The following is a 14,999-nucleotide window of genomic DNA, read 5'->3' on the forward strand; positions in this document are numbered from 1 at the left end:
TTACACTGTGTATTAATCCTTAAAGGCCGCTTCTGGAAGTAGCGATGCTGTTGGACCTTGCAATGCTTGCGTGTGCCCTTGGGCGAGAGCTTGTGTGCAGTGTGTGTGGAGGTTCCATCGGTACAAATAGGAGCTCTGAGGAAGAAATTAAGTTAATTAAACTGTTTCAAGTCGAAATTGAAAGTCTGGGCTTACGGACACTTGGATGACACCACACGAGCAGTATGAAGGAATGCAATGTTTTTTAAAAGTTTTTTGGCATTTGAAAAATTGATTACCAGTCACTTCAATTGTATTGGATTTGACTGTCCTAAAGTGTTTTGTGGACTCAAACGCTTCACCCACCCCTACATCGGTATAGTGCATTTTCATTTTTAATTTTTCTGTGAAATTTCGCTTTAAGACAATACAAATAATGATATCTCAGTCGCAGTCACATCCGACAGAATAAATTGGTTTTAAAAATCTACAGTACCGTTCTCTGCAAAGAAACCATAGGAGAAAAACTTCTGTGAACTCATTTAATTCCAGTTCAGTGTGAGAGTGTACTGCATTCACTGTTGAGTTTCTCTCTACTCTGTGTGTGTGGAGGTAGGAATGACACACACACACACAGCTGAGCAGAGGAGGCAGGTCAACTACTCGTTGTGTTAAATGCAGTTTTCGACCCCAAACACCTGAGAGTTAGGACTAAATATCAGCTCCTCTGCTGGTACTGCTCCCCCTTCCCTTTCCCTGATCTACCGACCCCTTTAATGCACACTGACCCTGTCCATTTACACAATTTCAAAATCTGTAGCCCTGAAACTGTATTAAATGATAAGAGACAAACTGGTACAGAAGTCAAAATGTTTGTAGCAGCAATCCTAATCTCTGACTGTTGAACTGAAAACCATTAAAAATGATCTGACAGCGACACCATTCCCTTCAGTAACGAGTCACATCTGCAAATGTTTCATCTGTCTTTGTGCCTCAGGTTCTATCATGGATCCACAGGGAGAACCAGGCAGTGATTGTCCGTTGCAGTCAGCCTCTGGTTGGCATGTCTGGTAAAAGGAACAAAGATGACGAGCGCTATCTGGACCTGATCAGGGAGGCAAATGACACTGCCAAGATCACGATATATGATGCCAGGCCTAGTGTCAACGCTGTGGCCAACAAGGTGTGAAGGGAAAGGGAATGCTGTCAGGGGTCAGAGGGGTGGTTTGACGGACGCAGGAGGGTGTGTAGCAGGTTACCATCTCATGAGCATTACCTGTCAGCATCAGTCAATCTGAAATAGTAGAAACCACCACATGATGTCAGCTCTGTAATGTCACTATGAAATGTTAACCCTTGAGGAAGCAATCTGCGTAAAGTCCTATCAATCAGTAAGGAGAGAGAATCATTAAATTATCATATTAGAGATACTGAAGACAAAGTATGGGTACAATGTTTGTTGAATAACTTACCTAAACAAATTGATATGCCTCTGCCCCATCGACAGCCAATGTTTTTGATTTGTCTCTGCCTATAAGTCCGTCTGTCCCATTATCCTGAATGTGATATCTCAAGAATGCTGACAGAATTTCTTTAAATCTGGTAAAAATATTAACTTGCTCTAAAGGATGAACTATGTGGATTTTGGGGGTTGGAAGTCAAAGGGTCAAGGTCACAGTGACCTGACATCCCTGAGAATGTGATCACACTTAGACTCAATGATTAACTGATAGATTGTTGTGGTTTTGGCCTTTTTGAATGTGACAACTCGACACTGCTTGAGGGAATTCATAAAACTTTTGATCAGCTGTCAGGTGTGATCAGTTTATTTTTCCGTGGTCAAAGGTCAAAGTGACCTAATATGAATCGGTAAAAGAAAGTATGTAGAAATATGTACACGAAATGTGCACTGGTTTGGGGAGGTACACAACAGCAATTTTAGTTCCCTCAAAGGCCAACATGAAAAGGAGGAAGGCGGTTTGAGCAACTGTAATACAAAAAAATAGTAGTGCCATTGTGGCAGGCAGTGTCTTTTGATAGCCAACTGGAATGTTACAACAGGATCACAAATTGGATTTCTGATCTAGTGTCCAGTATCCACAGTTACTATAAGTGCATTGTAATTTTTTTCTTATTAAATCAAACAAAGATATGTTATAGAACCTTAATATTTAAACTATTTCAATGCATGGCTGACGGGCAAAAGTTTTATTCAGTAGAAAACTGCAAAAACACCACATGTATATGACCTGTATATCTCAAATGTTCTCTTCTAATATTTATAAATCATGAGTGAATGGAATGTATCGAGTTAAAATTTTATGAGAAATTCTCATGATTCACTCTACATTTCTGTGACCGGTCGCTGTGACTGGCTTTTCACCATGTGTCCTGGGTGTGAAGGCCCATAAGTGCTACTTGCACCGCTAGTTATTTTTGGGTTTGATGCAACTCTCCCCATTTGCGTGCCGAAGTGTCCTTGGGCAAGGTAGTGAACTAAATTTCCCCTATCTGGCTGTTTCATCAGTGTGTGATCATTGCGTCATAGAGAAAATGCACATAGATGCACTTTATGAATGTGTGTGTGTGTGTGAATGGGTGTATGGCAAAACTGTAATGTAAAGCACTTTGAGTGGTCATCAAGACTAGAAAAGTCCTTTATAAATACAGACCATTTTTAACATTTATTTTTGGAATTCACAGGCCACTGGAGGAGGCTATGAGGGTGATGAGTACCAAAACGCAGAGCTCATCTTCTTAGACATCCAGAATATCCATGTCATGAGGGAATCCCTGAAGAAACTCAAAGACATTGTCTACCCAAATGTTGAGGAATCACATTGGCTATCTAGTCTAGAGTCTACACACTGGCTAGAACATATTAAGGTAAGAGAGAGTTTGAATATGCATTAAAACTGTTTTACCTTTGTGGGTTTAAATTGCTCATTTTCAAAAAGTGTAAATGCTTGTCTAAATTCAGTCTGATTGTGTAGCTGGTGTTGTCAGGAGCCATCCAAGTAGCAGACAAGGTTTCCAGTGGAAACTCAGTGGTGGTTCACTGTAGTGATGGCTGGGATAGAACTGCACAGCTCACCTCTTTGGCCATGCTGATGTTGGACAGTCACTACCGCACACTCAGAGGATTCCAGGTCAGTGGCTGAAGATACTACTAGACTATAAAAGGAAACAACTCAAATATATAAGGAAAGCTAAATTCAACCTGTTGTGAAGAAAATCTTTAGTGCACCTTTGCAGTGGTCTTACTGCGCTTAAACTTTAGTGAAATTAATGGACACAGTTAAATTACAATTAACGTGATACAATTAACATTTTTATGATGTCTTAGGTGCTGATTGAGAAGGAATGGATCAGCTTTGGGCACAAATTCGCCTCAGTAAGTAATTCATTCTTTTTTGGGGGGGGATAGATAGTTGGGGAATACATGCAGCACAGGACCGCTACGGTTAAGGCATGGCCTCGATGGGGAGGCATCTCTACCAGGTGAGCTATATACGCCGCCCAAAGTAAGTACCATTAATACGACTAATCTTCAGGACTATCTATTTCAGCTTTGTGTCTTTCTATTAACATCCATATTCACGACTGTCTACATTGGAGTGTACAAGAAATGGCTTCATAGAAGTAGTATGAACCCTTCCTGTTAATTTGTTTGTGTGTGTGTAGAGGACAGGTCACGGTGACAAGAACCATGCAGATCAGGACAGATCGCCAATCTTTGTTCAGTTCATTGACTGTGTATGGCAGATGACTAAACAGGTACAGTATGTTTGAATCATCGAGCTGAACTGATAGTAACATATTTTACCCTAGACTTTCAAATCACTTGAGTGAGTAGGTGTTGTGTGCACAGACTGTGCAGAATGTACAGCAGCAGCTCAATGTGCAGTATGCTGTTGAAGTGGAAAGTAGATCAGAGGGTGGTGTGATTTTACATTGTCAATACATGTCAATTTGGCTGACACTTTTGTACAAAGTCACTTACAATTAGTACACTAAACATTCATGAGGGGCCATTTAGGGGTTCAGTATCTTGCCAAGGACACTTCGCATTGCAGGTGGGGCATAGTAAGGCTTGAACCGCCAACCATCTTGTTGGTGACCGACCACTCTACCCCCTAGGCCACACCGACTCTTGGTCAGTCACATTCATAGGACAAAGCAAAATTTGACCCAAGGTTCATGTCTTTGTTTTCATCGTTTACATTTGCTTCGGTTAGTTTTGGTTTCACATAATAATTTGGGATTGCACTAAAGAATTCAGTATAACATGCATACGTCCTGTTGTCATCAGCTATGTGGTCTGTTCCTACCTATACTTGACATTAAAATTTACATTTCTATAGGTTGTAGTTTTTTCGTTTGAATGGCGAAAATATTAATCCGTTATTTTTTGTCTGTTTAGTTAAAACTGTAATGTCATGTTATTTCTACCAGCATCAGGAACACTATTTGACTATGGTTCAAATTAGGGCTGCAACTAACGACTATTCTGACTTAATTTATTGATTATTGAAACGATTAGTCAACTAAAATATATATTTTTTCTGTAAATAAAGAACAGGTAAAGTGCTGATATAGAAAATATATTAAATTTCAAGTCTCAATTTTTTCTGGGAACTAAAAATAACAGCAAAAACAATATAAACGTTTTGTGCCTGGCATTCTGTAGTCTTCAGACTCTGCTGCAAGTTGCAACTAGATTAGGCTGCATGTCCATCACTGTTTTATGAAACTGAGGAAAGTTAGCATCTCCATATGGTCTCGTGTGGGGCTTTCTCTCTTGTGAGAGCAGATATTCCCTGCTGCAAGGAAGATTCGCTCTGACGGGGTGAATATTGCTTGCTGCGGAGTACATATTCGTGTCTTTTGCATAAGCAATCCATTGTACCTTTACTCTTCTTCGGATTGCATAAATCTGATAAGAAAAACGTTTGTCAGAGAGAAGGATAACATTACGCTTCTAAACTTAATTTCACCATTAAGAAAAACTACGTTCAAACCATATTTTAGTATGGATTCTATGGTAAGCATTGTCCACCTTACAACTATTGCAGGTAGTTTGGTTTCTTGCTATTTTGAGGGTGAAATGCTCATGTACTTTGGACTTTCTGGTACACGCACTGCAAACGAAAAGTCTGAAGGTCTTTTAACTGGTTAACTCTCCTCTCAGTTTCCTACAGCTTTTGAGTTTAATGAGCGGCTTCTGCTGACAATCCTGGATCATCTCTACAGCTGTCGTTTCGGGACTTTTCTCTACAACTGTGAGAGTGCACGAGACCAGAATGTAAGACCACAAGAACATGTAAAACTGCCTGCTCCAAGTTACTCTTCAACATGCATGATAGCATATTTTACTTTTCAGGTTGCACTGTTTTGAATCTGTAACAAACTCTCATACTCTTTCTGTGGGGCAGGAGGTGAGGTCAAAGACAGTGTCTCTGTGGTCTCTGGTCAACAGCAAGATGGACATTTATTTAAACCCCTTCTACACCCCTGAGTCTGGCAGGGTCCTCTACCCCGTTGCTAGCATGCGTCACCTAGAGCTGTGGGTAACATACTACATCCGCTGGAACCCACGCATACGACAACAGGTAATATAATAGAACAGCAATAATTATTCATAACTCGAAGTGAGCTTTGAGTTCTCATACGTCCACCAAGGCTAATGCCCTTTCATGCCATGATAAAGAAACTGAAAAATAGTTAGAGTAATCCAGCTGATGAACATAACCTCCTTGATAAACTATATTTATGCCACTTTTCAAGAGTACCTCACCATGAAACCACATAGTACAAGTAAATAATAATCCATAAATATAATGACTTATACTAATAACAATTAATCACAGTTTATTCTAATCAATGCAATTAGTACGTGAATCTACAGAAATTTAAAGGAGATCGCCTGGCAGGGAGTTCCACGGCTGAGGGGCCAGAAAAGCAGAGGCCTGATCACCTTTAGTGACAATTCGAGGTTTTGTAACCAAATGGGCTCCTGCTCAAACCCAGGCAGCAAAATGGGATTGGCAATGATTCAAAGAATGGCAGCAATATGGTGTAGTGGCTGTTGGATGTTTTCATAAATAAAAAGCGTGCATTGCAGCAGTTTGGGGTAGATAGAAGTATAGATGACCTTATCTAAGAAGAAAGGAATGACCTGATCTGGGTTAGCGGTCTATACTGGGCAAAATATCCCTGCATAACTTTGGTCACCTGAGTGTCAAAACATAATGTCTTGGAACACGGACCTAGGAGTATGACGCGCGAAGTGAAAGTGCCGGCAGGCGCGCACCGGCACTTTCATTTTCCAGACCCCCGGGGCTACGTGCACACCGCCGTGTACCCCCTAAACCACTTTGCGTACCCCAGTTTGGGAACCGATGGTAGACTCTATGGCAGGGGTCTTCAACGTTTTTCAGGCCAAGGACCCCCAAACAGGTGGAGAGATGGAGCAGGGACCCCCTACTATATATATTGTATAAAATTGTGTTTTATATTAAACTGGGCCTAGTGCCATGTATAAACATAACTACCCTGATATTGTGCATTCAATACTAAGCTATTCAAATATTACACAGGTTCATATATTCATGTTGTTAATTTAAACATGTGCAAGGTACAGGGTGGCCATGCCACTGACATTTATAAACATACAGTGGGTACGGAAAGTATTCAGACCCCTTTAAATGTTTCACTCTGTTTCATTGCAGCCATTTACTAAAATCAAAAAAGTTAATTTTATTTCTCATCAATGTACACTCAGCACCCTTGACAGAAAAAAACAGAAAATGTAGAAATTTTTGCAAATTTATTAAAAAAGAAAAACTGAAATATCACATGGTCATAAGTATTCAGACCCTTTGCTCAGTATTGAGTAGAAGCACCCTTTTGAGTTAGTACAGCCATGAGTCTTCTTGGGAATGATGCAACAAGTTTTTCACACCTGTATTTGGGGATCCTCTGACATTATTCCTTGCAGATCCTCTCCAGTTCCGTCAGGTTGGATGGTGAACGTTGGTGGACAGCCATTTTCAGGTCTCTCCAGAGATGCTCAATTGGGTTTAGGTCAGGGCTCTGGCTGGGCCAGTCAAGAATGGTCACAGAGTTGTTCCGAAGCCACTCCTTTGTTATTTTAGCTGTCTGCTTAGGGTCATTGCCTTGTTGGAAGGTGAACCTTCGGCACAGTCTGAGGTCCAGAGCACTCTGGAAGAGGTTTTCTTCCAGGATATCTCTGTACTTGGCCGCATTCATCTTTCCTTCAATTGCAACCAGTCGTCCTGTCCCTGCAGCTGAAAAACACCCCCATAGCATGATGCTGTCACCACCATGTTTCCCTGTTTGGATTGTATTGGGCAGGTGATGAGCAGTGCCTGGTTTTCTCCACACATACCGCTTAGAATTAACGCCAACAAGTTCAATCTTGGTCTCATCAGACCAGAGAATCTTATTTCTCATAGTCTGGGAGTCCTTCATGTGTCTTTTGGCAAACTCTATGCAGGCTTTCATATGTCTTGCACTGAGGAGAGGCTTCCGTCGGGCCGCTCTGCCATTAAGCCCCAGCTGGTGGAGGGCTGCAGTGATTGTTGACTTTGTGGAACTTTCTCCCATCTCCCTACTGCATCTCTGGAGCTCAGCCACAGTGATCTTTGGGTTCTTCTTTACCTCTCTCACCAAGGCTCTTCTCCCACGGTTGCTCAGTTTGGCTGGACGGCCAGGTCTAGGAAGAGTTCTGGTCGTCCCAAACTTCTTCCATTTCAGTATTATGGAGGCCACTGTGCTCTTAGGAACCTTGAGTGCTGCAGAAATTCTTTTGTAACCTTGGCCAGATCTGTGCCTCTGTCTCTGAGCTCCTTGGGCAGTTCCTTCGACCTCATTTGCTCTGACATGCACTGTGAGCTGTAAGGTCTTATATAAACAGGTGTGTGCCTTTCCTAATCAAATCCAATCAGTTTAATTAAACACAGCTGGACTCCAATGAAGGAGTAGAACCATCTCAAGGAGGATCAGAAGTAATGGACAGCATGTGAGTTAAATATGACTGTCACAGCAAAGGGTCTGAATACTTATGACCTTCAGTTTTTCTTTTTTAATACATTTTCAAAAATTTCTACATTTCTATTTTTTTTGTCAAGATGGGGTGCTGAGTATACATTAATGAGAAATAAAATGAACTTTTTTGATTTTTGCAAATTGCTGCAATGAAACAAAGAGTGAAATATTTAAAGGGGTCTGAATACTTTCCGTAGCCACTGTACATCTTGCATACAACACTGAGCTATTAAAGTAATTCACAGATTCATGTTTTTATTTTACACATACATGTAGAAGAGACAGTGAATCCTCAAGCTATTTGTGGATGGCGCACATACTCCCACATTAGTGAGATGTTGGACCCTGATAGGTAGCACACAACTTATCTAATCTTGGATGGATGGAGGTTGTCAGGCAGAGGGTCAAATCAGCCTCACAATATGTTGGATGCATGTTAATGTGTATTGAAAGACATTTAAATTCGTGAAAAAATAAAAAAACATTAATACTAAAAATTTAAAAAATTGTCTAATCAACCAAGATTTTGCGACCCCCCCCCCCCCCCCCTGCAGTACCTCCGCGGACCCCCTAGGGGTCGCGGACCCCCTGTTGAAGACCTCTGCTCTATGGCATGCTCTTACTTATACAGTGCGACCTCCAGTGGACTGATTAGGAATAGCAGCTACTTTTATAGAAATGCAATTAATGTCTTTCTGTAATTTTCACACTAAGCAAAGTCATCCGGGGGGCCGAGCTGGACCCCCTGGCTGGCCGTATGTTTGACACCCCTGCTTTAGAGTGTTTGGCCTAGTCATCAATGATACAGGCCGAACTTGAGGGTACGCTGACGCTAAAGTAAAATCTGACTGGCTACTTGCTTGTATGGCAGTAATTTTAAAAGCCATGTGGCCCGCTTAGTAGACCAGACACCATTACCTCTATGCCTTTTAAAACTAAACTAAGTTGAATATTGGACCATGACTGGCTCCCTAACTATTTGTGATGTCACAAATCCTCATAGCAGAGGAATGTGAGCCTATATTGAGCTGCTTTGACACGTCTTGACCCGCTCTGCATACATTTGTAGGAAGTTATTACAATTTTGAAAGCTGAAGATTTTCACCTTCCCACAAAGTAGGGAAGTGCTATTATGTTTGCAGTAAATTTATCACGATTGTGGGATTTAACATTTAAAGTTGTAGATTTTTATTACGTTTGTGGTTTATTACGTTTGCAGGATTTTATTACGTTGGCGGGTGTTACATCAGAGGTAAACCAATCCAGAGCCACATCTCTGATTCCAGTCAGAATCAGCCTTATAGATTGTCTGTTGTGATGATCTTACCAGTTGACATGTTTTGCTTGAGTAGATTATGAGTGTCTTAAAGATCAATTTGTGTCTGTTGTGTGTTTCAGCATCAGAGTCCGGTGGAGCAGCGCTACAAGGAGCTGTTGTCCCTTCGAGATGAATACTTGAAGAAGCTGGAGGAGCTGCAGCTCTCTGACACCTCTCCTTCCTCCCATTTGGCTAACAGCTCCACCCCCAACACATCCTCCACCTCCTCCACACCATCACAGCAATACACACACCTACAGACTCCTTTCTGAGGGCTGATGACACATACACACAGATACACCCCCCCCCCCTCACATTTACACTCAGAGTATGTATGTATATATATATACATCATTTTCATTTAAAAAAAAATCTTTCACTCAGATATCTGTCACTTACACACAGGCAGGGATTAATTATGTTGCAGTCATAAATGTGGATAACAAAGAATACTAATTTGATTTAGATTAGATTGTTAACTCTAACACCATAGTTGTGATGATGGGGATTTATGCAAAATGTCACAATACAGCCTTGTCAAAAGACTTCTCTATATACTCATTCATTATAAAGTGAAGCCTTAAAGACATTCAGTCCAACGGTTTGAACACTCTGGACACACAGAAAGGCTGAAAATTGTGTATTTTTCATCCGCATCTATATTCACACGAGTCCTGTTGGTGGTTATCTTTAAAATCAGATCACCAATGAACATTTCTACTCTATGGGTTCAATGGTAAGCTGAGACGCAGAACTGTGTGTTGACTGCACTGCTGTTTGAGAGACAGAGGTTTGTCTTAACTTTTAATTTAGCTTCGTAAATTATACCACAACTTCAAGTAAACCTGCTCACATTTTACAGTTGTCAGGTGTATGGTTGTTGTCCATTGAAAGAACTCTTCAACATTTAAACTGAAAGAAAATTAACCTGTGTGCCTCCATTTAAAGATATTTCAGGGTTGTAGCTTGGTTTGTGTTAGCTAATTTAAAAAAGGGCTTGAAATAGAGGACAGTGCTAAACAAGCTCTGATGAAAGTTAAATAAATAGGAAAATCCAAGTTATGCCCAAAATAGGTTCCCCAGCAGTTAGCTCCAACTTCAGAGCCTCACTGTATCTCTCTCTGCTGTTGTACCACTAAACAAAAGTTGGTGTTCTTTGTGAGCAAAGCATATTGCAAATCAAGATTTTTCTGAGTGTTGCGCTGACACATGAGGAATCAGTTAGATCAGCTGCAGAGTGTCAGATTTAGACGCAGTGGTGTGGAATTTCCTTTTGTTGGTGTGGAATTTGCTAATGAGCTTATGAGGCTGAAAGCTACATTCATGTGGGTTTTATCACTGCCATCAGCCAAGCTCAACTAAGCACTATCTCCCTTCTACTGCCTATGCTATAGCTGAGGGTAAATACAGTTCTAGCAAATAGTGATTATTCTGTTAGAATTAATCCGTGATTTACTCTTATGAATGCAGCTTTGATGTGGTTTGAAATGTATAGTATAGGGAAATGGAGTTATGCTTGGCCTCTGATCTTTTATCCCCCTCCCCTTACTTAACACAGACCCCAGAAGGGGGCCAGGTTAGGTCCAAGATAACCTTACCATGCCTGGATGTTTGTTTTCAAATGGGTTTAGTGACAGTTAGAAGAAAAGATACTAAAACTATTAAATACATTTATATTGATATACACACCACCCTCACTGAAAATTCCCATGTTATTTCATAGCAGATGTGCCTTTTGGACATGTGGGGTAATTTAGTTAAAAAATAATGACTGGAATATATCAGTGGGTGGAGTTGTTTACAAGTTGTTTGGTTGTCTGACTACTCATGTGTCTGGCCTATGATGGGGAAAGCTGTAATACATGTTATAAACATTGATTTTATGTGGCAAGTAATAAATGTAATTTTCCTTTAGGAAATTCTATGGAAGATAATTTCTGGTTGAAAAATGCAAAACAAAGTATTACGAACGGCAAAAATAAATGTTTATAATATGTCAAAGTTTTAGGGTACCACTTTCAAATTAAGTCAGTTGTGGTTTTTATTGTCATGTTCTAAGTCCAAATTTAGATTTTTTTCTATAAGAGTCATTTTACTTTTATCGCAAAAGGATGAGATAGTATTAAATCACTATTTTGTCATCATTTGAAAATCATAAACATTAATTTAAAATCTGAAATATGCCATTTTTATGTGGTGTTGACTGATACTGAGTATTTTTACTATCCATTATGCTCACAGAACTCCCCCCCCCCCCCTAACTCATATGGCCTTCCATAAAATGTTCCATTAAAAGAAACATGAAAACCATTCTGTCCAAAAAATCTAATTCTTTAGAGAGTGAGGATTTTGCTGCTAACTCAGAAAGTTCTCATTTTAATTAGTTTGAAACTAACATACATAATGAACTCCGACATATGAGTCATAATATCTGTCAAAAATGTACTCTGTGTTGTATCATTCTGTCTCTACATGGCAACAGAAGTTTTTACTACAGTCAGAGTATATGGCTAGTAGTCTCAGGTACTTTATTTTAACCTGGTCCACAATAGAGGATTGAGGCTTGCCTACTTATAGAGCAGGTTTGGTGTGTATCATCATCCATTAGAGAGAAATTATTACTTTAGTAATTCCAGCTGTGGGTTCAATCATTGAAAACATAATAAAAACCAATGAATAAGCATTTCAAAAGCTCAAGTTGTGGTCTTGGTAGCAGTTATGACTTAATTTTGTTGAAATGATTTATCGTAGATAATATGAGCATGTACGGATCACCACTAAAGATCAAGTAATCTTGGCACAATTTGTAACATTTATTTAAGAGTTTAGCAGTTCCATTCCCACAGGATTTATAGATACCAAGAAAAATCTATTAGCATCGGCAAGCTCTCGAGACAAGAAATAGATAACTATTTGTCAGTGCAGAAAATATGTTAAAGTGCTCAAGTGGTGGAAGGTGTGAGGAGTAGCTGGTGGCAGAAGGTTTTGTGCTTTGTAAATGTACTTAAGTGATGGTCTAACTTTTATCAAAAATGTATATTGCATTACAAAAACCCAGCAGTGACTTCTTAAGAACAAATTGAAGGAACTTCTAGAGAAGATATTGGTGAATGAGTTTCAATGTTGTCCAAGCAGAACCATTACCATTTCAGGGAAAATTCAAACCTTCCACTTGCCTGCATTAGACACAGTATTGATGCTGTAGTAATTTACTGAATATTCAACTGCACATTTTAACCCTGATTTCAAGCTGTCTTTATTAGTACAGTCAACAGAATTTAAACTCTGTAATTGGATATTTCTTATTAAAATGCTCATTTGGAGTTAAAGTGACTTCCTGTTTGTATGTTACACATGACATAGAATACAACTTTACTTCTAGAACCTTGGGTACATTGTACTCTGTACTTCTCTCCAACATCCTTGAATTTCAAATAAGCAACCTGCAAGAACACAAAGAGTCAAGAAGGCCCAGAAAAGCCAGCTCAGACTCCAATACATTCCCCCTCACACACTGTTCCACTGACTAGGCCTGCAGCAAATTGGAAGCAATGAAGATCTGAAAGATGTACTGTATGTACAGTCTGACAGTTTAAGTGGTGAATGAGGTTTAACAAGTCGTTTAGTGAAGGTCATGTCCAGATTTGTGCCTTGATTCTTGTGTAAATCACCGTCTGTCTTGTTTGAGCTTGACTGTTGGTCCCAAAGAAAGATGGCTTTCTATACTCTATTTTGGAAGGGGATATGATGTTGCATGGGTTTGTGCTAGTGTGAAGTGAGATCCTGCTAACTACTGACGGTTAAAGACAGAATAGTACCAGAGATACATGTCCGTGTGTTAAAGGAACCCGATCTTTATCCCCTACAGTGTAATGCAGTAACAAATCATAGTAGCAAGAAAAGCTAAACATTTCTTGATCAACTTTGAGGAACCATGTTGAGTAATACACCACGTTTCTTTGTTTCTGAAATTTCTTTAGAGCGAACTTCTTTGATATCTTTTAGGTGCATTCTGTAAAAAAAAAAAAAAAAATGCAAAGTGTTCTTGGTTGAGTTTTCAAACCACTACATTGAGTGGGATCATATTTGTAGTATTAGCTGCACTGGTGTTGTTGCTAACAAGACAAACTTATATAGTCTATAAGACAACACCGAACATTGAAAGCATAGGTTTAATGGTAAGACTTTACAGTGACTCACTTTAACACAACTGAAGCCTATGAAAGAGCCATGGAGCTTAAGTTTTTCACAAGCACGTTCTCTAACTCATATGAACAAGTGCAACACAATGAATTGTACTTACAAGGAGACCAATGCCACTCTTCAACTTGTTCCAAAAGTAACAATACAACCGATCCCTTATCCTTCAATATGGACAACAAAAATGTTATCGTGGCACATTTCAAAACAATTTATTGAAAGAGTTTAGCGTTTCAATTACCACTGAATAACCAAGAAAAAAATCTCTTAGCATCTGCAAGTTTTCTATGCTTTAATTAGAGACCTATTTTTCAGTACAAACAATATGGTCAAGTGCCTGATAGAAGTCGAAGAATGATTTCCGCTTTGTAAATTAGCTTTTGTGATAGTCCAACCTCTATCACAAATTATTATGGCATTACAAAAACCCAGCACTCTTTTGTGCCATGGATTGGCAAGCAGGCCAAACCTGTCCAAAATCATCTGGGACAACAACAAAAAAATCAGGGGTGTACTTTTAGCAAACACTCAGGATAAAGTCTGGAGAGAATGGTCTACCTGCAACAAAGTCAAATATCAAACTAGACTTTTCTCAGTTAGATGGAGTGGGCACAATTGCATAGAACCACCTGTGTTTACAAAAAGGTCAATTAATAAAGGTTCTACAAGAGGGAAAATTAAAAACTTCATTGACAAAGGGCTGGTTTCAATGAAGCGGTTTGCAAGTAAAACAACAGAGACAACAACATTAAATGTGTGTTGGTCAGGTGGTTGGGTTTTTAGAGAAAAACAGATCAAAATCTATTTTTTTTATGTTTTACTTTGTACACGCACCATGATGTAATTACCTCAATCAAAACCTATTTTACTGTCTAAAGTTATATTGTTGTAAAATACAATTATTTTGTGTAGTGTTAAATCTTACAGTTTTATAAAAAGTAATGTTTCAGAAATTGGTCACTTATTTTTGTTTTTTTTTTGGGGGTATTTCTTTGTTTGTACTTTCTAACCCAGGATAAAAAGGCAGAAGCTTGCACACCTTGTCATATTCCTCTCATTTCTCTGATGAAACTTTGATTTGTAGATACTTTGTAGACACTTAAGCTATGTGGGAATTAATGAAACAAGTATCACTGTTACAGTGTCACTGTTCATTTCATTTTGCCTCTCTGATTTACATAGGAGTGTGTAATTATATTTTTTTCATAGGAGATGGTTTTGTGTCATAATAGCATACTTTTTAATAAATACACTTGAAATGTGTTTCAGGATCTTTTTGGAATAAAAAATCTAATTTTAGGAAAAAGGTGCAATAACAATACATTTCAAATGTATTTATTTTAACCATGTTATGTCCTCTCCACAGTCTTTTGAGTGGCCTCTTTATGTATATACTGATTAAATTAATTTAAGCATTTCTGTCTGTGGCTTC

At 39.2% G+C, this 14,999-nt stretch overlaps 1 protein-coding gene across 1 annotated transcript in view; it reads left to right on the plus strand.

Annotated features, from left to right (window-relative positions):
- Window positions 1-14,706, plus strand: part of mtm1 (myotubularin 1) — a 38,047-nt gene extending 23,341 nt beyond the window's left edge. The window contains exons 9-16 of the mRNA XM_061095639.1: window positions 977-1,162; window positions 2,683-2,865; window positions 2,973-3,128; window positions 3,326-3,373; window positions 3,664-3,756; window positions 5,171-5,284; window positions 5,415-5,591; window positions 9,448-14,706. Coding sequence (XP_060951622.1) covers window positions 977-1,162; window positions 2,683-2,865; window positions 2,973-3,128; window positions 3,326-3,373; window positions 3,664-3,756; window positions 5,171-5,284; window positions 5,415-5,591; window positions 9,448-9,639 — 1,149 coding nt within the window. The 3' untranslated portion in view covers window positions 9,640-14,706. The remainder of the gene's footprint in view (window positions 1-976; window positions 1,163-2,682; window positions 2,866-2,972; window positions 3,129-3,325; window positions 3,374-3,663; window positions 3,757-5,170; window positions 5,285-5,414; window positions 5,592-9,447) is intronic.
- Window positions 14,707-14,999: the final 293 nt, after the last annotated feature.

This window comes from Limanda limanda, chromosome 22, assembly GCF_963576545.1.
Source record: "Limanda limanda chromosome 22, fLimLim1.1, whole genome shotgun sequence".
NCBI lineage: Eukaryota > Metazoa > Chordata > Actinopteri > Pleuronectiformes > Pleuronectidae > Limanda > Limanda limanda.